This window comes from Phascolarctos cinereus, unplaced genomic scaffold, assembly GCF_003287225.1.
Source record: "Phascolarctos cinereus isolate Bilbo 61053 unplaced genomic scaffold, phaCin_HiC Scaffold_9;HRSCAF=440, whole genome shotgun sequence".
In the NCBI taxonomy this organism is placed as follows: domain Eukaryota; kingdom Metazoa; phylum Chordata; class Mammalia; order Diprotodontia; family Phascolarctidae; genus Phascolarctos; species Phascolarctos cinereus.
The window spans coordinates 34,767,319-34,790,834 of NW_027556402.1; the positions used below are offsets into that span (position 1 = coordinate 34,767,319).

Consider the following 23,516-nt stretch of genomic DNA (forward strand, 5'->3'; position numbering starts at 1 on the left):
CGCTTATGCCTCAATGCTTGTCTTTGGGGGGGAAAGCATTTCGTTTATAGATTTCAAATGTCTACATGGACTACTTGCCATGGAGAAGAAAGTAAAGCAATCGAGGCAGCTATCTGCTGGAGGTCTCTGAATCCCTCTCCCTCTTTCAAAAACAAAGACGATTCATTTGCTTGAGTTCATCTTTGTTGCACAGATTGTTAATGGTTTTAATAAAGTTGTATATATCGTGTACAGAACAATAAGAAAGCTCTTTGGCGTAGACAGGTAGTTGGGAGCCCTGATCGTGCCAGATCACTTCTATCTCCTTTTTTTGGACAGGGTTAGAAGGCAGAGAGATCAAAGCAGTGATGGAGACACAGCCATCTGACAACATCTTTTACACCTTCTAACAAAGAAGATGGGGAAATGGAAGAGCTTGGGACTGGAGGGATGACTGTCCTTACAAAGTATTCGTTAATGCCTCAAGGTCAACCCACGTAAAATAATTTTTCTTAAACACAGACATCTTGGTTCAGACATGTCAGCAAAGGTCCCACCTTTAGTCCACCCTTGATTTGAGAAACCGATGGAAGGAAAAGAATTTGTCACTGGCGTACTTACCTAATTCTAAAGCTGCTATTAGCGCCAACGCAACAAGGGCTTCATTCTGCATTATTACATGTTCACTAGTTGCCATGGTTACTAGATGCTTTATGCCACCATTCTGCACAATGGTTTTAATTACATCCTAAAATTAAAAAAAAAGCCACAGCAATATTAAAAAGATTTACATCAAGAAGAAATAAATTACATTATAATCAGTCAATTTATTGTTTAGTTGAATGGTTCTTTGACAGGGTCCAGTATGAATCATTACATTTAACCATTTAAAAAAAATTACTGGGGGAAAGGAAAAGGCTTTTTAAGCTATAAATAAATTTATCAGATATGACAACTTAAATTACTTAAATGGAAAAGTAAAATCTTACTTCAAGAAGCACTTATGTCAAGCATTCATTTTAAGCAATGGACATATCCAAAATACCAAGCCAATAAATAAATATGGCTGCTGGTCCAAACTTTAATTTTCCTTTTGATCAACCATGGAATGAACTGCGGAACAAAAGTCAGTGGGTCCACCTAGCTTTATTTCAAGTGATTCTGGGTAAATGGTCTCTTATTTAGTGACTTTTGTCATAAAGTATATCATGTGTATCTGAAATATAACTGTGTACTTGAACTAAAACATATCCAACTTTTCTACTTCTCCCGGGGCTACAAATATATGAAACCCACAACACAGCATTACAGAGGGGCCATATTTGTTTCTTCTACTACTCATTATTTTACCCTCAACTCAGAGAGATTTTTCAGGGTTTTATTTGTTTACTAGAGAAAAAACTACCAATTGGAAGTAAATGCGACTCAATAAAAAAGTCTAAATTATGGAATAAATTGAAAGATATGAAGTATTACTTTCAAATATTTTTCATTAATTAAAATAATTATGAGTACCTTCCAATAGGCTTATTTAATGATAAGACTTATAGTTTATAACAAAAAGACTCACAAGATCACAGCTTTGGAGGTAGAAGCGGTCTAAGAGGTCATGGAGGCGAAACCCCTCATTTTACAGATAAGAAAACTGAGGCTGAGGGCTGTGAAGTGATCTGGCCAAGGTCACATAGTTAACAAATGATAAAGATGGGCTCTGAACCCACATCCTCTGATTCCAAACCCAACAATCTTTCTATTGCAGCATCTTGCTACTTTCCCTCATCTGTACTAATGTTCTAAAAACTGTTTGTTCTTTGGTCATTTAAATACATCTCCATTTTGTTTACACTACTTAATGAGCAAATCTGCTCTTCCTAAATAAAAAATAAACTCCACTCCAACGTGCATGCATGGCAAAAGATCCCAACTTCCAAATTGGGAGAGTCCACATTCAAGAGGTTCCGTTGCAGTTCTATTCTAAGACCTAAGGGTGGAAGCACAAGCCAAGGCCTATCTTAGTCATGTTTCTAGAGAGACTGACATTATTGTAAATGCCTAGACTGGGCATTGCCGCCATGAAGAAACCACAGGGAAATATGTTCCTATGGGAAAGAATGATGTCCCTGGGGAAGCCAATCAAAAGCACCTTCCCTGCTTGCAATGCTGGGTCACAGAATATTCTAATCACATTTAGATCCTCTGTGTCATAATACCTTCATCCACTTCCTAACTCTGTACTTCCCTCTCCCAGCATTATATCACCGCCTAGTCATTGTTTGACTCTGCATCACTCTGAATTTATCCTTGGTCTTCTCAGTCCAGAGGTAAGACTATGAAGTGTCCAGCTATATACTATTTGGGGGGACTACAGGGGAAGAATAACACGACTGTAAAACCTTCTGGCACACCCACGATCCGATTTCCCCCTTGTGCACACAAGCCATAAAAATGCCTTGGCTAAGCCTGAAAAATCCCAGTATTGAAATAATTCTTCCACATTAAGTCTTTTCCCTTGTCAGTCTCTTTGGTAAGCTGAGAAAATGTTAATTTCTGATGAAAAGGAAGTATCCCAAGGTACTGCATCACCAATGACAAGTTCATTTAGTTGAAACCATGATACTGAAATCTTTAAATTTGTAAGTAAAGCATGGGAATTATAAAGGAAGTCAGTGAAAAAGAAAATCAAGACAAAGACAACTCTGAGAAGCTCTACCTGCAAATTATCTATGGAAGATTCTTGGGCCCACGTCTCATATTCCAAGATCTGTGGTACGTCCTGTATTGTCTTTGGAGCAGGGGAAAGGAGAAAGAATCTACAAAGGAGCCTTATAGGTTTGGAAACGGACAGTACTGCATTTTGAGATTATTGGAAAACACACACCCAAGCAAGATTAGTTTCCTGACTCCTCCCTTTGGACTGGAGAAGGTAATTTGTATGTGTTGTTAGTATTTTTAAAAAATTAACCTTTAAAATTTTCATTAAAAAAATCTTAATATTCATTCCTGGTCTTTCCTTCCCACTTCCTATCTTGTCCTGGAGTGGGGGGGGGGGGAAGAAAAACAAAGCCCTTATAACAAATCTGCATAGTAAAAGCCTTCCCTCCCTTTTCTTTTCTCATTCCCCTACAATTTCATTAGCAAGTACTTACGGTGTGTGGCGCTGTCCAGTGTGCTAAGATGCACACAAAGACATAGAAGATTTGCCCTCAGAGAGCTTACAATCCTGTAGAGTTTTACATTGTACCATAGGGTAAGGAAGGTAAACCACAAACCAAATGTGTTATTGTTAAGTCTGCTGTGAATTTTCATCCTATGTGCAATACAGCTGCAAGAGTCTAGCCCTGTATAGACAGGCAGCCCCAAAGAAAACTAAAAACTTTTGCATTAAATAGCACATACACTGACAAAGTAAACTGTGTAAGGGGTTTTCTCTGTCTCCTGCCTACAGAGCCATAGCATACGTATAATACCGGCAAAATTATGTAGAAGTTATCTCCCTCCATGATTTCCTCACTATGATAGCTTGCAAGACTAATCACAAGCTGAGTCAGCTCCCTTTTCACTTTTTCACTTAATTAACGATGCCCACAGTTTTAAGGCTAAGATCTTGAAAGCAAGGTAATGAAGATAATACCTCAGAGCCACTCAGAGACCAAGTCAGTCTCTGCAGTATACTCAGCATTGCCTGACACAGAGCTGGGAGACATGCCCCCTGCAAAAGTCAAACAAGTCACTATTAATCAGAGAAATGCAAATTAAAGCCATTCTGAGATTCTACGACACACTCACCAGAGTGGAAAAAACAACAAAAAACCGAACATGGAAAGTGCTGAAGGCTATAGTAAATGTGATTAGATAAATAAGAAATTGAAAGCAAGAATTGCTGTAAATCAGCCCAAATGTAGGTGATCTGTCTGCATGCAGATAAGGGAAAGCTGGCTGGCTGCACATATAAACAATTCACTAGTTCTTGGGATGTACATAATTTAATAGAGCTTAGCTATTATGAGGACTTAACTACTACGGGAAAACAGGCACATTGATGTACTGATGGTGGACGTGTGGATATGTACAATCAACCATTCTGGAAAGCAATTTGGAATTATACACAGAAAGTGACTAAACTATGTTTGTCCTTTGACCCAGCTATACCACTGTGAAGCCTATATACCCCAAAGGAATCAAAGAAAAGAGAAGGTCCTTTCTGTACAAAAATATTTCTAGCAGCTCCTTTTATGGCGACAAAATATTGGAAACTAATGGAATGTCCTTCAATGGAGGAATGGCTGAATAAGCTGTGGTATATGAATGTGATATAGTAGAACTGTGCTATAAAAAAGGAGGAGATAGATGATTTAAAAAAGATGTGGGGGCAGCTAGGTGGCACAGTGGATAGAGCACCGGCCCTGAAGTCAGGAGGACCTGAGTTCAATTCCGGCCTCAGACCAAACACTTGACACTTACTAGCTGTGTGACCCTGGGCAAGTCACTTAACCCCAATTGCCTAAAAGCAAAAAAAAAAAAAAGATGTGGAAAGACTTATATGAACCGATGCACAGTGAAGGGAGAAAAACCAGGAGAACAATTTATACAATATCATCTTAAAAACAAACAACTCTGAAAGCTTTAAGAATGATGATCAGTACAACGACCAAGATTCCAGAGGACTGATGATGAAATAAACAGGCAATCCACTTCTGGGAGGTGATGGATTTAGGGGGTGGAATGAGATACATATTTTTGCACAAAGCCATTGAGGGATTTTTTTTTGTTTGACTATGCATATTTCTTATGAGAAATTTCTTTCTTTTTTTCTTCTCAACAGCATACAGCACTACATATGGGGAGAGAAAATAGACTTCTGATTTTTTTTTTTTAAAAAAGAGGTGGGGGCAGTGCTACAGGTGTAAAATGTTGCCAGTATGATCAGATGAGGTCATTATATTAATCGTTTTACTTTGTTACAAGAGGTCTCTCACAAAGTGAGAATAATCTGTAAATATTTGTAATGGAAAAACAAAACATCAATAAAATTTAAAGACACAAACTGGGGGATGAGGAGGACCCCTATCTCATCTTAGAGTAATGGCCATGTATCCTTGTGATTATCACTAAATAACAGCAGAACCGAAGATGCTGCAGTGTGTGTTACTTTATTTCCCTGCAAAGGGGGCACAATTTTTTCACTGCCATACAATCTTTGGAAATGGGAGGGCCTGACCATCCCCACACCTTAGCAGGAGAGCTCAGCACACACACAAGGGTACCTTTCCTCTGGTGCAGGCCAACAGCCACTTGCTAGACCAAAACATCTTTCTTGCTGGGCTACAGTAAATGTGATTAGATAAACAAGAAATTGAAAGCAAGAATTGCTGTAAATCAGCCCAAATGTAGGTGATCGGTATGCAGATAATGGAAAGCTGGCTGACTGCACATATATACAATTCACTAGTTCTTGGGATGTACATAATTTAACAGAGCTTGAGTATTAAAGCTTGAGAGTTTGATTTCTGCTTCTCATGTCTTTTCAGTAAAATATGGTGCCATGACAGCCAGAGACAAATAAAGATGAAGGGGAAAGCATTTCTGTTCTTAATACAGATCATAACTCATTAGAAGAGATAAAAGTTCAGGACAACCAATCTTCAAAAGCTCAGCAATGGTATTAAGTAGTATACCATGTGCAGAGGAAGAAAACCTAATATATCCTGACTGATTCTGGAACCCTAAAACCTTCCTGGATAACCACACACTTGCTGGTACACACAACTGAATGAAAATGAAGCCTCACTGACACCTTGCAGCTGAATAGGGACTTTGTAGGCCAAAAAACATTTTGAATTTAATTAGAAACAGGAATTTGAAAACGAGTCATCATTTTTTGGTTTTGTGGCGTCAGACCTATTTTATTGAATCATATTCCTTTATTACTGTGGAACCCTGCTTAAAGCAAATGAGAAAATGGACCTTTCTAAGGCGTGGTGATCATTCAGGAGCACGTATTCCATGGGGAGGAGGGTACTAACCTACAGGAGGAACTGGGTGAGTTACCTAAATGAGGAAAGGGGCCAGGTACATGTTGACTTCCTTTGGCCAGGTCTGGAAAGTGCTCAGTTATTTCCACTTCACTGTCAGTTGTATCATTGTAGGAAAATGAAGGGGAGACAGTGTTCATCAACTGAGTTACATATACAGGCTCACTTAGAGAGAAGTGCAAACATTTCCTTCTTTAATGATTGGCATTGATGATAATGAGAGTCAGTGCAGCACAGTAGGCAGAGGTCTGGCTGTGGGTGGCATGAAGAGGAGCTGGGTTTGGGCCCTGCCTCTGATACATGCTGGATTGTGACCCTGGGTCTCAGTGCCTGGGCAATTCAGAATTTTCCATACTGGTAGTTTCATTTTCAATTGCAGGTTGTTTTCCCCACCAAACCTTCCTCCCCCTTAACTTTTCTCCATTTCTGTGAATAGCACCACCATCTTCTCAGTCATGAAGATTCATGGCACTGGAGTCATCTTTGACTCCTCTCCCTCACGCTCTATATCCAATCAGTTATGAAGACCTATCAATTCTATCCCCATATTTCTCATATTCATCCCTTTTTCCACCCCAAGCACTATTGCCCTCACCTACCTACCTCATTACCTATGTCCTGCCTCCCCTATTGTCCTAACATCTCCTTCAATGGTCTCCCTCCCTCTGGTCTGTCCTTCAAGCTTCTTTCCAAATAACACTTGTAATCTGCTACACTTCCATGGGCTTTCTACGGCCTACCAAGTGTGGTTAAAAACTTTTCCTTGGCAAAGACCTCCACAGCCTGGCTCTAACTTTCCTTTCCAGCATAATATAGCACATAGTCTAAGTTAGTCTAGGTTCTAGCAAAGCTGGCCTGCTTCCATCTTCAGTTCTCAGCCTGCCTTCTCCCATCTGTGCACCTTTGTTCACGTCTCCTCTCCCCACTAACCCCAGACAAGCCTATCATCCTTCCTTTCACCCACTCCATCTTCCTGAAATCCTTCAAGGGCTGACCCTGGTGCTGCCTCCTCTGTTAAGCCTTCCTTGAAACCCCCGTTGAAAGCAACCCCTCCCTTCTCAAATTCCTCACTGTATTCTGAAATTCTCCTTTGCACTTAGGATACTCTTCTAAAGGCACCTAGGAGATATCATGGACAGACCCCTGGACCTGGCGTCAGGAAGAGCTGAGGTCAAGTCACTCCATCTCTCTTTGCTTTGGATGTCTCATCTGTAAGATGGGGGAGCTGGACTCAATTGCCTTTCAGCTCTAAATCTATGATGTTATGATTCTTCCACCAGTCATTTATATATACATCTGATCTACCACTTCCCCACCTGCAGGAAGTAAGGTCCTTGAGGTCAGGTATTTATTACATCTTATTTCATATTTGTATACCCAGCACCTAGTAAGCTTATAACAGGGGTTAAATTAAGCTGAGTTTGTTGAATTCAATCTAGTTCACATCTTACATCAAGCATGACTCCACACACCAATAGTCTCCAAACTTTTTTGATCACATATCCCTAACAGCAAAAAATGTCTTAGCATGTACTTGTTATATGTATATATTTGCTTATTTATAAATTATATACATGTACTACTCTGCTAATAATTATGTATACTATAAAGCACATTCAAAAGTGGTAATTAGAAAAAAGATGAAATAATATTTGATCTCAGAGTCAATATGGAGCCACCCTAGTTTTTAAATAGGGGAGTGACATGATGAAACCCACATTTAAGGAAGTCACTTTGGCAGCTGTACAGAGGATAGACTGGAGAGGAAAGAGGGGTTCCTCCTCGGCAACTGCGCTTGGCTTCCACACCATGGAACAACATCCCCCCTTCTCCCTATCACCATGAAGATGGCCTCAGGTCCGAGTTTCCTCATTCACCCTCAGCTTCCTTTTCTCTCCAACTGGAAGGCAAAGCACTAAATTCCTCCCAAAGCCTTCTTTTATAGAGGGCTCACCTCCTCGCTGGTAACTCCATTCTCCATCAGCAGCTCTGCTTGGCTTCCACTCCATGGAACACCACCCCCTCTGTGCCCCTGGGGTTTTCCAGCTTCCTTTTGTGTGTATTAGATTGTAAGCTCCTTGAGGGGAGGGACTGTCCCTTTTTCTTAATTATATCCCCAGTGCTTAGCACAGAGCAGTGCACAAAGTAAGCACTTAATAAGTGTTTACTGCTTTGAAAGGAAGAAGTGATGAGAGCCTAAGTGTCAGTGGGAGTAGAGAGAGAGGGATAGAGATGTGGAGATAGAAATGACAAGGTTTTGGCAACAGATGGCATATGTGCGGTGAAGGAGAGTGAGGATGTAAGAACCCACCGGGGCTGGGAGAAAGGATGGTGGCACTCTCGACAGTAAGAGGGAAGTCTGGGAGATGAGTCGGTATATATAAGATCTGCAATAAAGATCGCCGCCTAGCCATGCATCCTCAGTTTAAATGCATTTCCTGAGGAGCTGGTGAGGATGTGTGAGTTTTAATCTTGATCAATGAGGAGCCTATGGAAAGCCAAGCTTTTTACTGCTCTTTGTAGGAGCAGTAAGGAGTCTTTGTAAGGAGTCTTAACTGTCATCTGTGAAGAGACTGTCTTTCTGTCATGGCTGGAGGGAGATTGCAAGAGGACTGAGGGGAAGACCTCATTTCCTGAGGAAACTCAGTTTAACCTTTTATCTAGTTAACACATGAGCAGAGAATCCTTGAGAAGAGACTAGAATTGGGATCCTGAGTGAAATGAAGGCTGAGACTTTAAGAAGTGAGAAGTCAAGAGAAGAAGTGATGGTTAGAATTGACTCTAGCGGTTATCTTTTTCACAGCTAAAATATTGTAAATAATTATGGTTATGAACTTTTTTGTCCAAAGAAGAGCGGCACCTTCTTTCTAGCTTATAATCTTAGAAAATGACCTTGTGCAGCCTGGGGTCACTAAGCTAATACATCCAGGTACACAGAGTGTAGAGCTGTAGAACTGAGCACACTCATTCTTGGCCCATATGGATGGGGAGGTCACTCCATGTCCTCCTGATTTGACTCCTCATCCAGAGTTCTAAGGTGTATACACACAAACACACACAATCATTGAAGCTATGGAAAAGGATCAGATGGTTAAGGGACAGAGTACAGAGAGAATACAGGACTGAAGAAAGAACCTCAGGGAAGACAGAGGTAACAGGAATCAGGAGAATATGTTGCCATGGAAGCCAGGAGAGAAGAGAACACCAAGGAAGAGGGGGTTGGTCAAAGGGCTAGGGATGATGAAGCCCGAGAGCTGTTTTTGTAAATATTCATAACAGCTCTTTCTGTGGTAGCTAAGAAATGGAAGATAAGAGGATGGCCTTCAATTGGGGAATGGCCGACAAGTTGCGGTATATGATTATAATGGAATACCACTATTGTGCTATAAGAAATGATGAGCAGAATGATTTCAGAAAAACCTAGAAAGACTGATAACGAACTGACATACAGTGAAGTGAGCAGAACCAGGAGAACATTGTACACAGTAACATCAACATTGTATGATGAACAGCTGTGAACGACTTAGCTATTCTCAGCAATACAATGATCCAAGACAATTCTGAAAGGATCATGATGAAAATGCTATCCACCTCCAGAGAAAGAACTGATGGAGTCTGAATACAGACCAAAGCATACTATCTTTCTATCTTTCTTTCTTTCTTTCTTTCTTTCTCTCTTTCTCTCTTTCTTTCTTTCTTTTTTTTGGCTTGAGTTTTATTCCACAAAATGACTAATATGGAAATATGTTTTACATGATTGCACATGTATAACCTATATTAGATTGCTTACCATCTCATGGAGCAGGAGAGAGAAGGAGGGACAGATAGAATTTGGAACTTAAAACTTAAAAAACAAAGGTTAAAATTACTTTTACATGTAATTAAGGAAAAAAATAAAAATATTTTAAAAAGTGTTTTTGTAAAAGAGTGGGGATCAAAAAAAAACAGTGCTGGAGTTAGACAAGAGATACAAAAGTGGTGGCATCACATAAACGATCAAGTGTTTTTGGACTGATGATCATTATCATCAGATCTAGACTACTTTATTTGGCAAGGAAAGGTAGAAGGAGGACAGAGTGGTCATCAGGCTTATTACACTCTTGGTAAGGTATAGCCTATGTAGTTACTTTCTCTGTTCTCCACTGAATGAGGCAGAGACAGAACTGAATTTCCTAACTAATTAGCCACACTAGAAAGGCAAATTAAGGCTGTCCCTTTAATTTATTCTAATAGCTTAAGTACAGCGTATAAGCCGTCTGTGTGGCCGAGACAGAGAGAAACCATAACAGATGGAGACAATGATATCAAACAATCTTGAAACCTGGTGAACTCGAGTCTGGCTTCAAGACAGGATTCAAAATGTGGTAGAAAGGAACAGTTAAGTGTAAGTCTAGGAGGAAAACAAATACTATTGGCAAGCTATGATCAATAACAAGGGTGAGTGAGAAAGGTACCCCCCCACACACACACGCATGCACACACACATGCACACACACACGCACACACACACGCACGCACACACACACACGCACACACACACGCACACACACAGAGACGGGTGAAGACCAGCTTGGATGTTGCATCTTTCAAACTTAATGCTACCAAGCGACAGCAAAGTCCCAATAACTCATTTTCACGGGCTTTTTTCTAGATGCTTCCTGCAGTTCCTTTATCCCTCAATGGGGCTGCCTGGAAGAGATCACGTGGTATTTCTTGCATCTCCCATGCACCACAGCACATTAGTAAGTACATGGCTGATTGACAGAATGAAAGATAACATTCACTGATGTGCCCCAAACCTCAAATCAGTCTTTAGTTTCAACATCCTTTGCTGACTCTTTTCCTAGAGCTGCTGACAAGTAACAACACTTGGTGGATTTGAGTTGAGACTATCTTTCTTCCCTTGCCTTTATTCTAGAAAGTGCTAACAGCAAGGAAAGAACCAAAAAAAGGAAGATTTAGAAAGCGTGTGAAACAAAAAAGAAAGAGCTAAGAAACCCACATGGAATGGCCCATCCTCTTTTGCCTGCATTTTGCCATTTCCAAATGTGTCTACGATGAACAAATGTTTGCCAGTCCCCCCCCCCTTAACACTGCTTTTTGGTTAGTGTGAGGGAAATTATAATAAGTCACAGCATACAATGATGACATGTAAGGTAATATGGGCAGTGCCTTACCAGCTGCCATTTTTTTTTTAAACCGAGCCCTAAAGAAAGGTATTGGGATGACAGCATTAGACACCTGACAGATGAAATACCGAAGCCATTCTGTCACAGAATGATCAGAAAGAGCCTCATTCTTTCATCTTTTTGTCTGGAGCAGAAGTAGTTATGGATGACCATTTAAACCTTAGGCATTTGACAAATGTCAGGAACTGAATTCTGCCTTCTCTGACACTGCCTGTGTGGGAACAGGCTGGTCTGGCAGGTACTAGACTCCCCCAAAGTCTTCACAGCCCCTCCCTTAAAACTTACTTTTGATTTGCTGTGTCGGATGAGGGCAGAGAGGAGTCTGTTTGACTCCCCCATGACGCCAGCATGATCTTTGGCTTCACACCATTCCACCAAACGCTGGACTAATTTTACATTTTTCCCCAACTGTTCAGCAGCTTCTACTACAGGGAAAAAAGGCAGAGTACAAAGGGCAGAAGAGCGTCAGGGATTCAGCTGAAACAATCTGCAAATATCATGAGGCTGGAAGAAAGCACAGACTTACAATGCAAAAACAGTCCATGAAAATGAGACCTCAGAACACTTAAACCAACTGGGTTATTTGATCTCCTCCAAAATATTGTACCCTATAATGCAAATGATTAACAGCTGACACCTCCAACCTCTTCTGGGTAAAACTCGTGGCCCTTTAGTACCTTTAGTATTGAGGGAGGCAAAAAGGACTCTATTAAGGAAATGTTTTATTAATTTAATTCTACATTTCAAAGTATTACAGGCAATGTACATCACTAAGGGGTGCACCAAGGTTGGCCTTTGCAAAAAGAAAGCTGTTTATTGTGTTTTCAATAACAGTTTAGGAAGTTTATCAAGTCTTAGACTATTTAATGGAGGTAGAAAGGAAAACAGAGTAAAAAATGACGTGGAAAAGAATAAAAAAGATGGGCATTTTCCTGACTTGCTTATAATGAATATCTGATGGATTAACGGCTACATAAAAGAATTAAGTAAATACTGAATAGAGCTTGATTTTAACAGCTCACTACAATTGTTGGGAATGTCCAAGGCAAAGCAACTTATATTCAAGCATGTGGAGTTGATTTAAGACAGCTGTCTTTAATATTTCATTTGGTACATTTACCTCAATTCTTTTTATAAGTGTGAATACAGAATAAAATTCATTTTTCAATTAGAAGCCATAGTAAGAGATCATTAGGCCACAAAGAGCTATTTAGGTTGAAAATTATTTTTACCTTGTGCATCTATTAACATTCTTAATGTTCCCAGGAGTTTGAACTGCACAGGAGGCATCTCAGATTTGAGGAATTTCAGTACTGCTTCTGCAACACCAGCTGACAACATCTTAGCTTTATTTACAACTAGAAAGAGAAAAAACAAAATAAAAATTTTTTAAAAAATGCCTTTTAATAAAAATGGAATTTGGATTCTACATGACTAATACATTATCATACTTTCACTTCCAGAGATAGTCTGGGTGCTTTTCCAGGATTTAAAATAATGAAGCACACTTTAAAAAAAAACAACTATTTTGGGCAAATCACTTCCCCTCTCAGTCCCCCAAGAAACTCTCCACGACTATAAACTGTCTGTAGAAAAGTTGCTGCTGTTACCAAGGAGGAAACATGCTTTTTGCTTCTTGGCAGAGAGATGACAGACTAGAAAGGCAAATCAAGACCTACCTTTTCAGAGAGGGAGAATATTGTTTGCTGGACTACAGTTATTTGTTACAGGGGAAGGCTTCTAGCTGACGGGGAATGACTTAGTGGATAATGATCAGAGAAGCAGAGAAAGAAAGCCTCAATGTAACACTAGAAAATACATAGAAGAAAAGTTCAGAAGGAGACACTAACTGGGCAGTTTTGTTACTGTTTGATTTAATATATACTTTTTTTAAAAAATGCACCTAACAGAAGCTCATGGGTTTGTACATAATCCTCTTTTTTTGGTTCTTTGTTTTTTTTTGGAATGTTTCTATTTGTTGATGATTAAGTTCACAATAACAATGAAATGTAAAGTTTTAAAAAAACAATAGTTGCCAATTTGCATTGATGGAGGGAGTTTCCTCACCAGGAGGCACCAATGAAATCAACCACATGTGTATACATACCCACACCCACACCAAAAAACCTTGTACAAACTAAAGTCACAGAACTGCAAGTTCATGTGGACTCATTCACATCCAGATTAATTCATGCAGAAATTTAAAAGCAAATAAGTTTAAAACTCAAACTTGGTAGCTAGAAATCCTTTAATTCCAAAGGACAGCTCTGCAGTGATTTTTTTTTCTCCTTGATTTCTTGTTTCTTTTCTTGAGATTAGATCTTCCTATCTAGTCCAGGTTGGAAGGACAGAGGCTACCCTCCAATGATGAACACATGAGCTTCACGTCACCCATTATCATCCTCCTTGAGCCAGTTTGCCCCTGCTTTGGTGGCCCGATGGCCCTGAAAGCCTGATTGCTCTCAAGGACTCATGGAGATTTTCAAAGGCTGGGTGCCAATTTTCTTCTATTTTTCTTCAGCTAAGGATACTATCAAAGAATAAATCCTGCAGGAAACAAATATAGCCTTCCCCTGGTTCCTGTCTCTGTGTGATGCTACCCTAGCTTACAACAAAAGCACAATATCAGGGTAAAGCATTTGTATAATTCAACTCAATACACATTTATCAAGTGGGTACAAAGAGAAAAACAAAACAGGCCATGCCCTGAAGGAGCTCACATCTTCCTGGGACAGAGATGGCATGTACACAGAGAAGTAAATGCAAGGTGATCTGAAGAGGGAAGAAGTATTAATAACTGGGGTGAATCATGAGGTCTCTCATTGGCACTTGGCCTGTGCCTTGAAGGAAATGAAAAATCCCAAGGAGTCTGAGGTGAAGGGGGCATCTTGGCAGACAACTTGTGGGTAGGCATGAGTGTGGGGGGTAGAAGGCTGATTCGAGGCGCTAGCTACAGGAAGCATGTTTAGCTAGCATGTAGGGTGTGAGAAAGGGAGTATTATAAAATATTATTATATTAAAAAATATTGATTCAAAGTATTATAGTATAAAGTATTAGAAAATATTATTATAAGTATTATAAAATATGTTTACATTATATTATAAAGTATTGATTCAAAGTATTATAGTATAAAGTATTAGAAAATATTTATTATTTTAAGTATTATAAAATATAGCTGAAAAGGTAGGTGAGGAGTAGACTGTGAAGGGCTTTAAATAAGAGATTCCACTTTATCCTGTAGGACAGGGGGCCACTAAAGACTGAGCAGATGAGTAACACAGTCAGAACTCTGCTCTAGGAAGATTATTTTGGGAGCAATGTGGAGGAGAGACCGAAAAGAAGAGAAACAGGAAGTAGGGAGACAATTAGGAGGTGAGGAGGAAGGTGGTCATGTAAGTGGACAGAAGGGATGCCGTGGAGCTAGAACCAACACAACACTGGACATCTGATTGTGTGGGGTGGGAACAGTGAATGAGGCAGAAGAGTCAACAATAACCCAAGATGGCGGACTGAGGTCTTTGGAAGGACAGATTCCCTGGGAGGAGGTATGGGGCTTGCAACAGAAGCCTGGCCAGCACCCTTCCTTGTGTTCTGTGGTCTGAGGGAAGTCCCTTGACATTAATACCCCAAGTTCCTCATGCACATAGTAAGGATAGCAATAAGCATGTTCTCTAGGTAGGTGGGTCAATCAACCACAAACAGCAATTTCTTTGCAAAGATATTCTCAAACCTGATGCCTACCTGGTATTGCCAGGTTTCGGAGGGCACTCAGGGCTGCATGCTGAACAGTGACATTTCCGTCTTCCACATGCCTGTCTAACAAGTCCATAAGTTTTTGCACAATTCCATTCTCTACCATGTGGATGCAATTTCCATCTGAAGAAAATGAAAGGGTTATACTGTTTCCTATCTCAGTGAAGTTCATATAACCTACTATTAAGAACACATTTATAATCAAAGTTTCCCCTAAAAGTAGGGAAGTAAAAATGGAATATATCACCTACCACTTATCATACCACTTACCTGGAATAAAACCAGCAGTGAACCTCCCCGCTCCCCCTGAATTTCCTATATATAGCATAAAAAAACCAGACTTGTGACAAGTCTAACAGGTCCTTGGGCAGCTAGCTGATGCAGTCAACAGGGTGCTAGACCTGGAGTCAGGAAGACCGAGTTCAAAGCTGCCTTGGATACTTAGGAGAAGTGTGGTCCTGGGCAAGTTATTTAACCTATCTACCTCAGCTACCTCATCTGTAAAATGAGTATAATAGGCTTAGATTCTTAAAATCTAGCCACTGCTTGGATTCTTAAAATCTAGCCACTGCTCAGATTTTTACAATCCAGCCAATAGTTCACAGGTGTTCAGATTCCTTAAGAGTCTGGCCAATATGGCGGATCTTTAATAAACCTTGTCTTTGGCTGAAAAAAAAAAATGAGCATAACAATAGCACCTACTTCCCAGGGTGGTTGTGAGGATAAAATAAGGTAGCATTTTCAAGTGCTTTGCAATCCTTAAAGCACTATATAAATGTTAGCTATTATTATTATTAATCTTAGAAATAAGCATAAATATCTGGTACCTCTAAGCTATTGCTAAATAGTACCCAAGTCAGAGAACTGGCTGGATAGGTCCAAGAAAAGGAACCGAGTTATATACATTGAACACAATACTTGGATTCAGGCGATTTGCAAATCTTAGCGTTTAACATCTGAAAGATGATTCCACTCTGAGTATTGGGGCTCCCAAATCTGAATGAAAAGCATAAGCCAAAGGAGTATTTCCCCTAAATCAGACAGTCTTTTACAGTGAAAAAGGCAAACCATCTATCTAGTGTGGCCTCGGGATATGGAGAAGTCTGCTTAATATCCTGGCTCCCCAGGGAAAGTCAGGGATTTTCAAACAGCGCATAGAAATGTTGAGTCTTTCCTGAAGAGTGTCAAATTTCATGTCGACAAGTGGGAGTTTAAAAAAAAAAAAAAGAATCGATCAACTCACCATTCCTGGCAAAATTCGCAATAGCCAAAGCTCCCGCAAGCTGTAACTGATGGTTATTGGAAGGAACCCAAGACAGGACCCTTTGGAATACGCTGCCTTTTCCTCCTTCAAACAATTTCTGCATGGACTCATCTGCGTACATACAATTCAACAAGCGGAAAGCAGTTAGTTTTAATGGATATCTCAGAGACTATCAAAATTTCTGCAGAGACCAGAATGAGCGGAGGTATGTTTAATAAATACCATTGAAGGAAAAGCAAGTACAGCTATCAGAAGAACGCGTCTTCTCCAGAGGGCATGGAAAGCGCGTCTTGCCACTCACCTCCGAGAAGGAGCAGAACCATCAGATCAGAGGCCGTCTTGAGCTCAGCAATATCCTCTTCTCTCTCACTGTCCACGGTCTGTTGAACAATCTCAAGGAGGCATTCTACCAGGCCTGCTTCGACCAGCTGCAACTTAATAGCATCTGAGGAACATGATGAGTCCATCAGTTAGTCCATAAACACCCACAAAGGGCCTATGGCAGCCAGCTAGTGAAGGAGTGCAGTGGATAGAGTGCTGGACTTTGAGTCAGGAAGACCCGAGTTCAAATTCTGTCTCAGACACTAACTAGCTGTGTGATCCTGGGCAGGGCACTTAGCCTCTCTGTTCCTTGGTTTCCTCATTTGTGAGATGGGGCTAATAACAGCACCTTCCTCAAAGGGCTGTGGGAAGGCTCAAATGAGGTAACATATAAAATGATTTGCAACACTCCGAGTGCTGCATGCATGCTAGGTCTTACATGACAGGTACTGTGCAAGGGGTTGGGGATGTGAAGCTAAAGGTGCAACAGTCCGTACCTTCAAGAAGCTTCCACTCTAATGGGGAAGTGAACATGGACTTATGTGGGTAGATATTAGAAATACACAAATCCAACACCAGGTAGCCTTGGCAAGTGGGTTGGGGGGAGCCACCCGAAGATGGTGGGGAAGAGCAGAGGCCTTGCATGGAAGAGGGTGTGAGCCAAGTCTGAAGGAGACCAGAGACTTCAAAGGTGAAGGGGGGGAGGGCTGCACGTCTGAGGTCGAGATGAAGTAAGAGCCCTAACGTGAGCAATCATTTAAAAATAATAGCTGGCATTTATATGGCACCTTAAGGTTTGTTTTACACATATTATCTCATTTTATCCTCACAACAATCCTAGGTGGCAGGTGCTATTATTATCATCCTCATTTTACAGATGAGGAAATTGAGGCAGACAGAGGTTAGAGTGACTTGCCCAGGGTTGCACAGCTGATATGTGTCTGAGGCTGGATTTGAACTCGGGTCTTCCTGACTCCAGGCCCAGAGCTCTATCCACTGTGCCACCTAGCTGCCTTAGGAAGAAAAAGGAAAGTCTAGCAATTATGTCTTTGATGATGAGCCTACTTAATAGAGTTAAAGAACTCCAAGAAGATCAGGAAATAACAGCAAAACTCCTGAACATGTTTCCCTTTAAAAAACGTGGGTATATTCCTATCTCACCTCAATGTGACTCAACATCCCTAATCAATCTTTTTTTTCCAGGGTCGTATACATGTAATGATTTACCTCTATTATTCAGAGATTATGACACAGGTTGAAAACACTCATGGTTTTCAAAAGGATAATTTAATTCCTTAAAATCATTTTACGCAGAGTAGAATAACAAAGAACACACATTAAAGTAGCTACCGAACACAATTTTGCACTTTTTCATATGTTTTAAAGAAACTATGAAAGGGAAATAGCTATCTGTAAAATTCAACTTAGAACAACCCACACAATCCCAACAAACATTCACGTAGCACCTCATGTGTGCCAGGCCTCTACTAGGCCACAGGTATGTAAATATACAAGCCACACGGTCCACAGACATAGGAGGGCCTTCCCTCCAGTTTATCCTGTCTGTGGTTTGTTCGCACATAGCTGTGGGTATATTGTCTCCTCCATTAGACAGTGAGCTCTCTGAGAGGCTACACTTGTCTTTCACCTTTCTTTATATCCCTAATGCTTAACACGATGCCTGGCACATAGGATGGGGCTTAATGAATGTTTACTGACTGACATTGGACTGGGGAGGATGAGACACACAACACATTCACAGGTAAGTAAATACAAGATACATAACAAATTCGAAGCGACTTCAGGGTAGGCATTTACCACTGTGGCAATCAGAGAAGGCATCTTAAGCTGAGCTTTGAAAGTTGGAAGAGTCCCAAGAGTCAGAGGTGAGGAGGAAGAGTGTTTTAGACATGGTGGACCAGCAGGGACAAAGGTATGAAGGCAGGAGAGGGAATGCTGCGTACGGATCAGAGGGTGCATGCGGGAGGACAAGACGTCATCAGCCTAGAAAAGTTAGAACCAGATTGTAAAGGGCTTCAAGTGGAGTTTGAATTTTACTCTAGAGACAAAATAAAATCCCTGAAGCTTCCTAAAAAGAAGAATGACATCGTCAGAGACGTGCCCTCAGGATGATTACTAGAGCAATGGAAGATGGATTGGTGTGGTGATAGGACATCTGTCGCAGCCCCCTGGAGATGGGGGATGGGCCACTTTTTTTTTTTTTGAAAAGACACTGAAACTCTCTTCCAGATTGAACAGGCTTAGGGGACTTGGGCCTGTCACCTGAGTACAAAAAGCCATGGGGAGTCCCAGCTGGGCCCTGAGGCTTGAATGCAGACCAGTGGGCAGGCAGGGAAGCCTCTGCTCAGCCAGTCCTAGACTACATACATGAAAGGCCTTTCTTTCCAATGGCTAAGTAGGCCTCCTTTTCATTAATTGTGATATGGACTCCAAGTGTCTCTTTTCTTATAAGATTGAGCCTCAAGAATGAGCCTGACCTGGTCAGCTCTGGCCTGTTACCATCAGAGAAGGAAGAAGAAGAAAGAGGAGAGTCAGGAATAGCTATTCTGGGGAATGCAGGTGTAAGACAGAGACAAAAGGCTGACTGTGCAGTGGGGAACACTCAGTAGGTGTTCAACAGCACACATTTTCAGTGTATCAAGTCAATAATGTTCCTAATTTCTTTCAGTCTTATTCAGCTACTCAGGAACAGGGATGAAGAAGGTGTTTGACAGGAATTACTTACGCTTAGGACTCAGTAAATATAGGGGAAAGGAATCCCAGTACAGAAGAGAGAGCATTATTTTCAGTGCTGAGAACAGGATAAAGACTGGGCAGGAAAAGAAGCAAAGTGGGAACAAGACAGGGACAGTTGGAATCAAGGGACCAAAGGTCACACTCAAGGCAAAAAGCAGACTGCATGAACCTGAATGGGTCCTAGGTGGTCCTTGGCCAGAGGAAGAGGTGAGCAAAAGGAGAAGTAGGGAAGGATGCCTGCTGGCTTCTCAGGATTATTCTGGGAGGATGGGCCAGGGGGAAGAGAACAGGGGGAAGGCAAGGCGTAAAGCTTGCCCCCATAACTGCAGGTCTTCTGACATTGAGTTGGCCAGAACTAGTTTTAAGTGGGACTGGAAGGAAGGGAAGAAGGAAACTGTGGAAAATTATGGTCAGAAAGGAGAATTTCAACATTCAGGATTTTAGAACAGGTCTTTTCTGTCCTTCCTCTCTCTTCCTTTTCCTCTCTCTCTCCCTCCCTTCTCTCTCTCTCTCTCTCTTGCACTCATCTATTTACATGTGGCATCCTCTCAGCAGACTGTAACTTCCTTGAGGATATGAAGTGCTCTCCATTTCCGCCTTGCACAAGATGGGTGATTTAATAAATAATGACTGAATTAAACTTGCTGAATGCTTTCCCCCAACCCCAATAAGGCAGTAAGCACTGGGATCAGAGACGGTTTGTCCTTTTCAATCTTTAAATCCTTTGCTCCTGCATAAAGTCAGCCCTTAATAAACATTTGTTGAATTGAAAGCTATTAATCCTACAATGTCTGTATTTGTCTTCTGTAAGTGAATTAATCATTCACTCATGATACTCAATTCAACCTACAGATCACCTCTGTCACATCCCTTCAAAAGAAACACCAGTATTTCTATGGATTTTGCTAAGAGTTCCTCAAGTAACTGGAATTAGTTGGGCAGGCAGGTCTTTAGAAGGGAAGAATATGGCTAATTCATAGCTCTGTGCAATTCTGATCTCTCTCCTCAGCATCCTCTTCCCTAGCATAATGACCATGACTAAGGAAATCATGAACAATTATTAACGCTTTTCACAGTCACCTACCTGGTTCGTTGCTGGTGCAAAATTTCTTTTTTTTCCCCTGCCCCTAAATCACTGACCCCACAAAGTTCACGTAAGAATGCAGAGAATGTTCAACCAGGATAATTTTTAAATAGGTGCATTTGCACTGAGGAACACTGAAAGTAGGGCGTTTCCTTGGTTACAGAACACTGGACTGTAAATGTGCTCTGACTCAAATTAAAAATCGTGATGGAAGAGGTCTTTCTGGAATAAAATCCAGAATACACAGGTTGAACACATTATTATTTAGAATGGTGGTCACACCATCTTCTACCATACTTAGACACTGAAGGACTGCAGGTAGAGCTGGCTGTAACACAAGGAATAACGTGTTATAGGTGCCTAAATATGTAGGCAGCATCCCTAATGTGCTAACAAAGGCTATAGCTCATTGCAAAGCTGTAAAATAGGCCAGAGGAAGATGACGACAAAGAGGTGAAAATGTCACAATTCTGAAATATTCTAGGAAACATCAGACGTAGTACTTGTACATGAAATTCAAATCCAAGGAGCAGCTAGGTGGCGCAGTGGATAGAGCACCGGCCCTGATGTCAAGAGGACCCGAGTTCAAATCCGACCTTAGACCAAACATTTGACACTTACTAACTGTGTGACTCTGGGCAAGCCACTTAACCCCAATTGCCCAAAATTTAAAAAAAAAATTCAAATCCAGGAAAAAAATAAGTTATGTATCATAAGGCCATCATTACCACTTAGCAAGAAGTCTAACAAGAAAAAAAGAACTGTCATGCAATTAAAAAATATCAATCACATTTCTTTTTTTTTTTAAAGCACATATGTAATATAGAAAAACTTGGTTTGGTTATGAGTGATGGGATTAGTAAGGGATTGTGATGGTGTAGATGTTAAAGTGAAAATTATCCTTCTTCATCTTGCCCAAGAATTTTAGTCCTAATCAAGATTTCAGGTCTTTTTTTTTTGAGGAAAGAGCATTTCTTTGCAAGTGTTCTTTTCTTGTGCTCTCCTTTCATAGGGCAAACCCAATAGAGAAACTAATTTTCACTTGAAATGACAACAGAGTTGTTTCTGGGGCTGAAGGGTCCCTAATCCATTCTATACTAACAAAGCAAACTTCTTGTGAATGGGAATAATCACAGAAAAGAACAGAGCACTCGCGACAGACAGAATTAGAAAAGAATCACAAGGAAGTTCTGAGGCCCTTGTCACAAGTTTAATTCATTGAATAGTTGCTATTTGCCTACTATGTGCATGACGCTGTGCAACGTGCTGGAAGATAAAAGCAAAAAAGAAACAGTACCTGCCCTTAAGAAGCATATATTCTACTAGAGAATGAACTGTTATGGATAAACTAAAAATGATTAACCCGATGGTCTGCTGAACCATCAAGCATTACGTCATCATGTTCAGTCTTTCTGGGCCTGAGTCTCCTCATCTGTAAAATGAGGGAGTTTGATCAGATTAAATCCAAGATCTCTCCTAGCTCTGGATGACCTTGTAAATTCTTTTTACTCTCTTCAGCATTAAGCATTTACAATGTGACCATGAAAAGTACAGATTTGTGCGCCATGGATTCTAAGATACATGGGACATAAGGCTGGTGAAAAAGGTCTAAATTGTCTGCTCTGTTCATTCAGTGTACACAGAGCTCCAGAACAGCTAATAACAGAGCACTCTAGAGGTAGAGGGCAAGATGTATACAGAATAGAAAAGGCCTTGCCTTTGGTGCCAGAGGACTTGGGTTCAAATCCTAGCTCTGCTGCTTTGCAAGTTTGACCTCGAACAAATAGCTTAACCTTTGCAATCCCCAGCAGTCTGATCTAAAAAATGACCCAAATATGCCCATTATCACTTCCAATTCTAAATTGATGATAATATGGTAGGTGCGCACAGAAGGCCTTAAAAAGGTCTTCAGGTACTGCTTTAAAAAAAGGCTGGCAACTCAATCAGGACTTAGCAGAGGCTGAAAAAGACTCAGGGGTGGGGAACCTGAGGCCTCGAGGTCACATGTGGCCGTCTAGGTCCTCAAGTGCGGCCCTCTGACTGAAACCAAACCTCACAGACCCAATCCCCTTAAGAAAAGGATTTGCTCTGTGAGGTTTGGATTTAGTCCAAAGCCAAACGTGGCCCCGAGGCTGAAGGTTCCCCAACCCGGCAAGATCACCAAAGAAGGTCCGTCTATTTCCTCACCGTTTTCTGCCAAAGGAGCCAAAACTTCAAAAATCATCTCCTTTTTATCATGCTCTATCTGCTTCTTGAAGAGTTTTACCAACTCTTCCGCAATGTTTGTATATGCAAACTGTTCTTTACTGGACTCTGCAAAATAAGAAGAGAATTGAAAAATACAGTTAATAAGCAAAGTTCTGAAATTGTTTTCTACTTCATTCATTCATTCATTCATCCCAGGGTCATTCTGTACTATGAGTCACTAGATGCATATGTTCTTTAAAAGACAGGAACAATTCAGTCAAAACTTAATGCTGTCTGAGTGAAAGGGAAGATATCTGAGGCTTCAAAGAAAAATGTACTGACCCGGATTATCATCCTCAAGGCTTTAAATCTCTACAGTTGAATAATGTATGGGTCGTCATAGCAACAGTGAAATTATAAAGTTATAAATTCAAACTTTCAAGGCTTTCCATCAAAGAGGAAAAAATAAGCCACACCTGACTTCATTTTGCCCTGCTAAGATACAAGGCTAACACCCTTGTCTCTGGTGTCATTACCACAGGCAGACCTGCCGAGGCACACTCACATGGATTCTGACCCCTTCCCTTCTGGGAACCCATTCCTCCACGACAGAAGGTCCAGGGAAAGAAGATACAGCTCTACTGCATGTTAAAAAGTGCTGCTAGAAATAGGAATCAACCAATCAGCCAGCATTCATTAAGTGCTTACTATGTACCAGGTACTGTGGATACAAAGAATGAACAAAAGAAATCCTTGCTCTCAAGGAGCTTTACAATCTAATGGGGAGACATGCTAAAATACACACACACACACACACACACACACACACACACACACGACATACACAAAAAATACACCCAAGGTAACCTTGGGAGGGACAGGGGAGTGGGGATACAGAGAAGGGACCAAGAAAAGCCTCCAGCACAAGGGGTCTTTGAACTGAGTCTCA

The 23,516-nt window shown here is 40.8% G+C and overlaps 1 protein-coding gene across 10 annotated transcripts in view; it reads right to left on the reverse strand.

Moving 5' to 3' along the window:
- RAP1GDS1 (Rap1 GTPase-GDP dissociation stimulator 1) overlaps nucleotides 1-23,516 on the reverse strand; it is a 219,318-nt gene that overhangs the window by 14,775 nt on the left and 181,027 nt on the right. For all 10 annotated transcript variants that reach the window (XM_078148758.1, XM_078148757.1, XM_078148762.1 and 7 more), the window contains 7 exons: nucleotides 22,568-22,693; nucleotides 16,520-16,663; nucleotides 16,198-16,329; nucleotides 14,943-15,077; nucleotides 12,433-12,558; nucleotides 11,486-11,625; nucleotides 601-727 (listed from right to left, as the gene is read on the reverse strand). In XM_078148758.1, coding sequence (XP_078004884.1) covers nucleotides 601-727; nucleotides 11,486-11,625; nucleotides 12,433-12,558; nucleotides 14,943-15,077; nucleotides 16,198-16,329; nucleotides 16,520-16,663; nucleotides 22,568-22,693 — 930 coding nt within the window. The remainder of the gene's footprint in view (nucleotides 1-600; nucleotides 728-11,485; nucleotides 11,626-12,432; nucleotides 12,559-14,942; nucleotides 15,078-16,197; nucleotides 16,330-16,519; nucleotides 16,664-22,567; nucleotides 22,694-23,516) is intronic.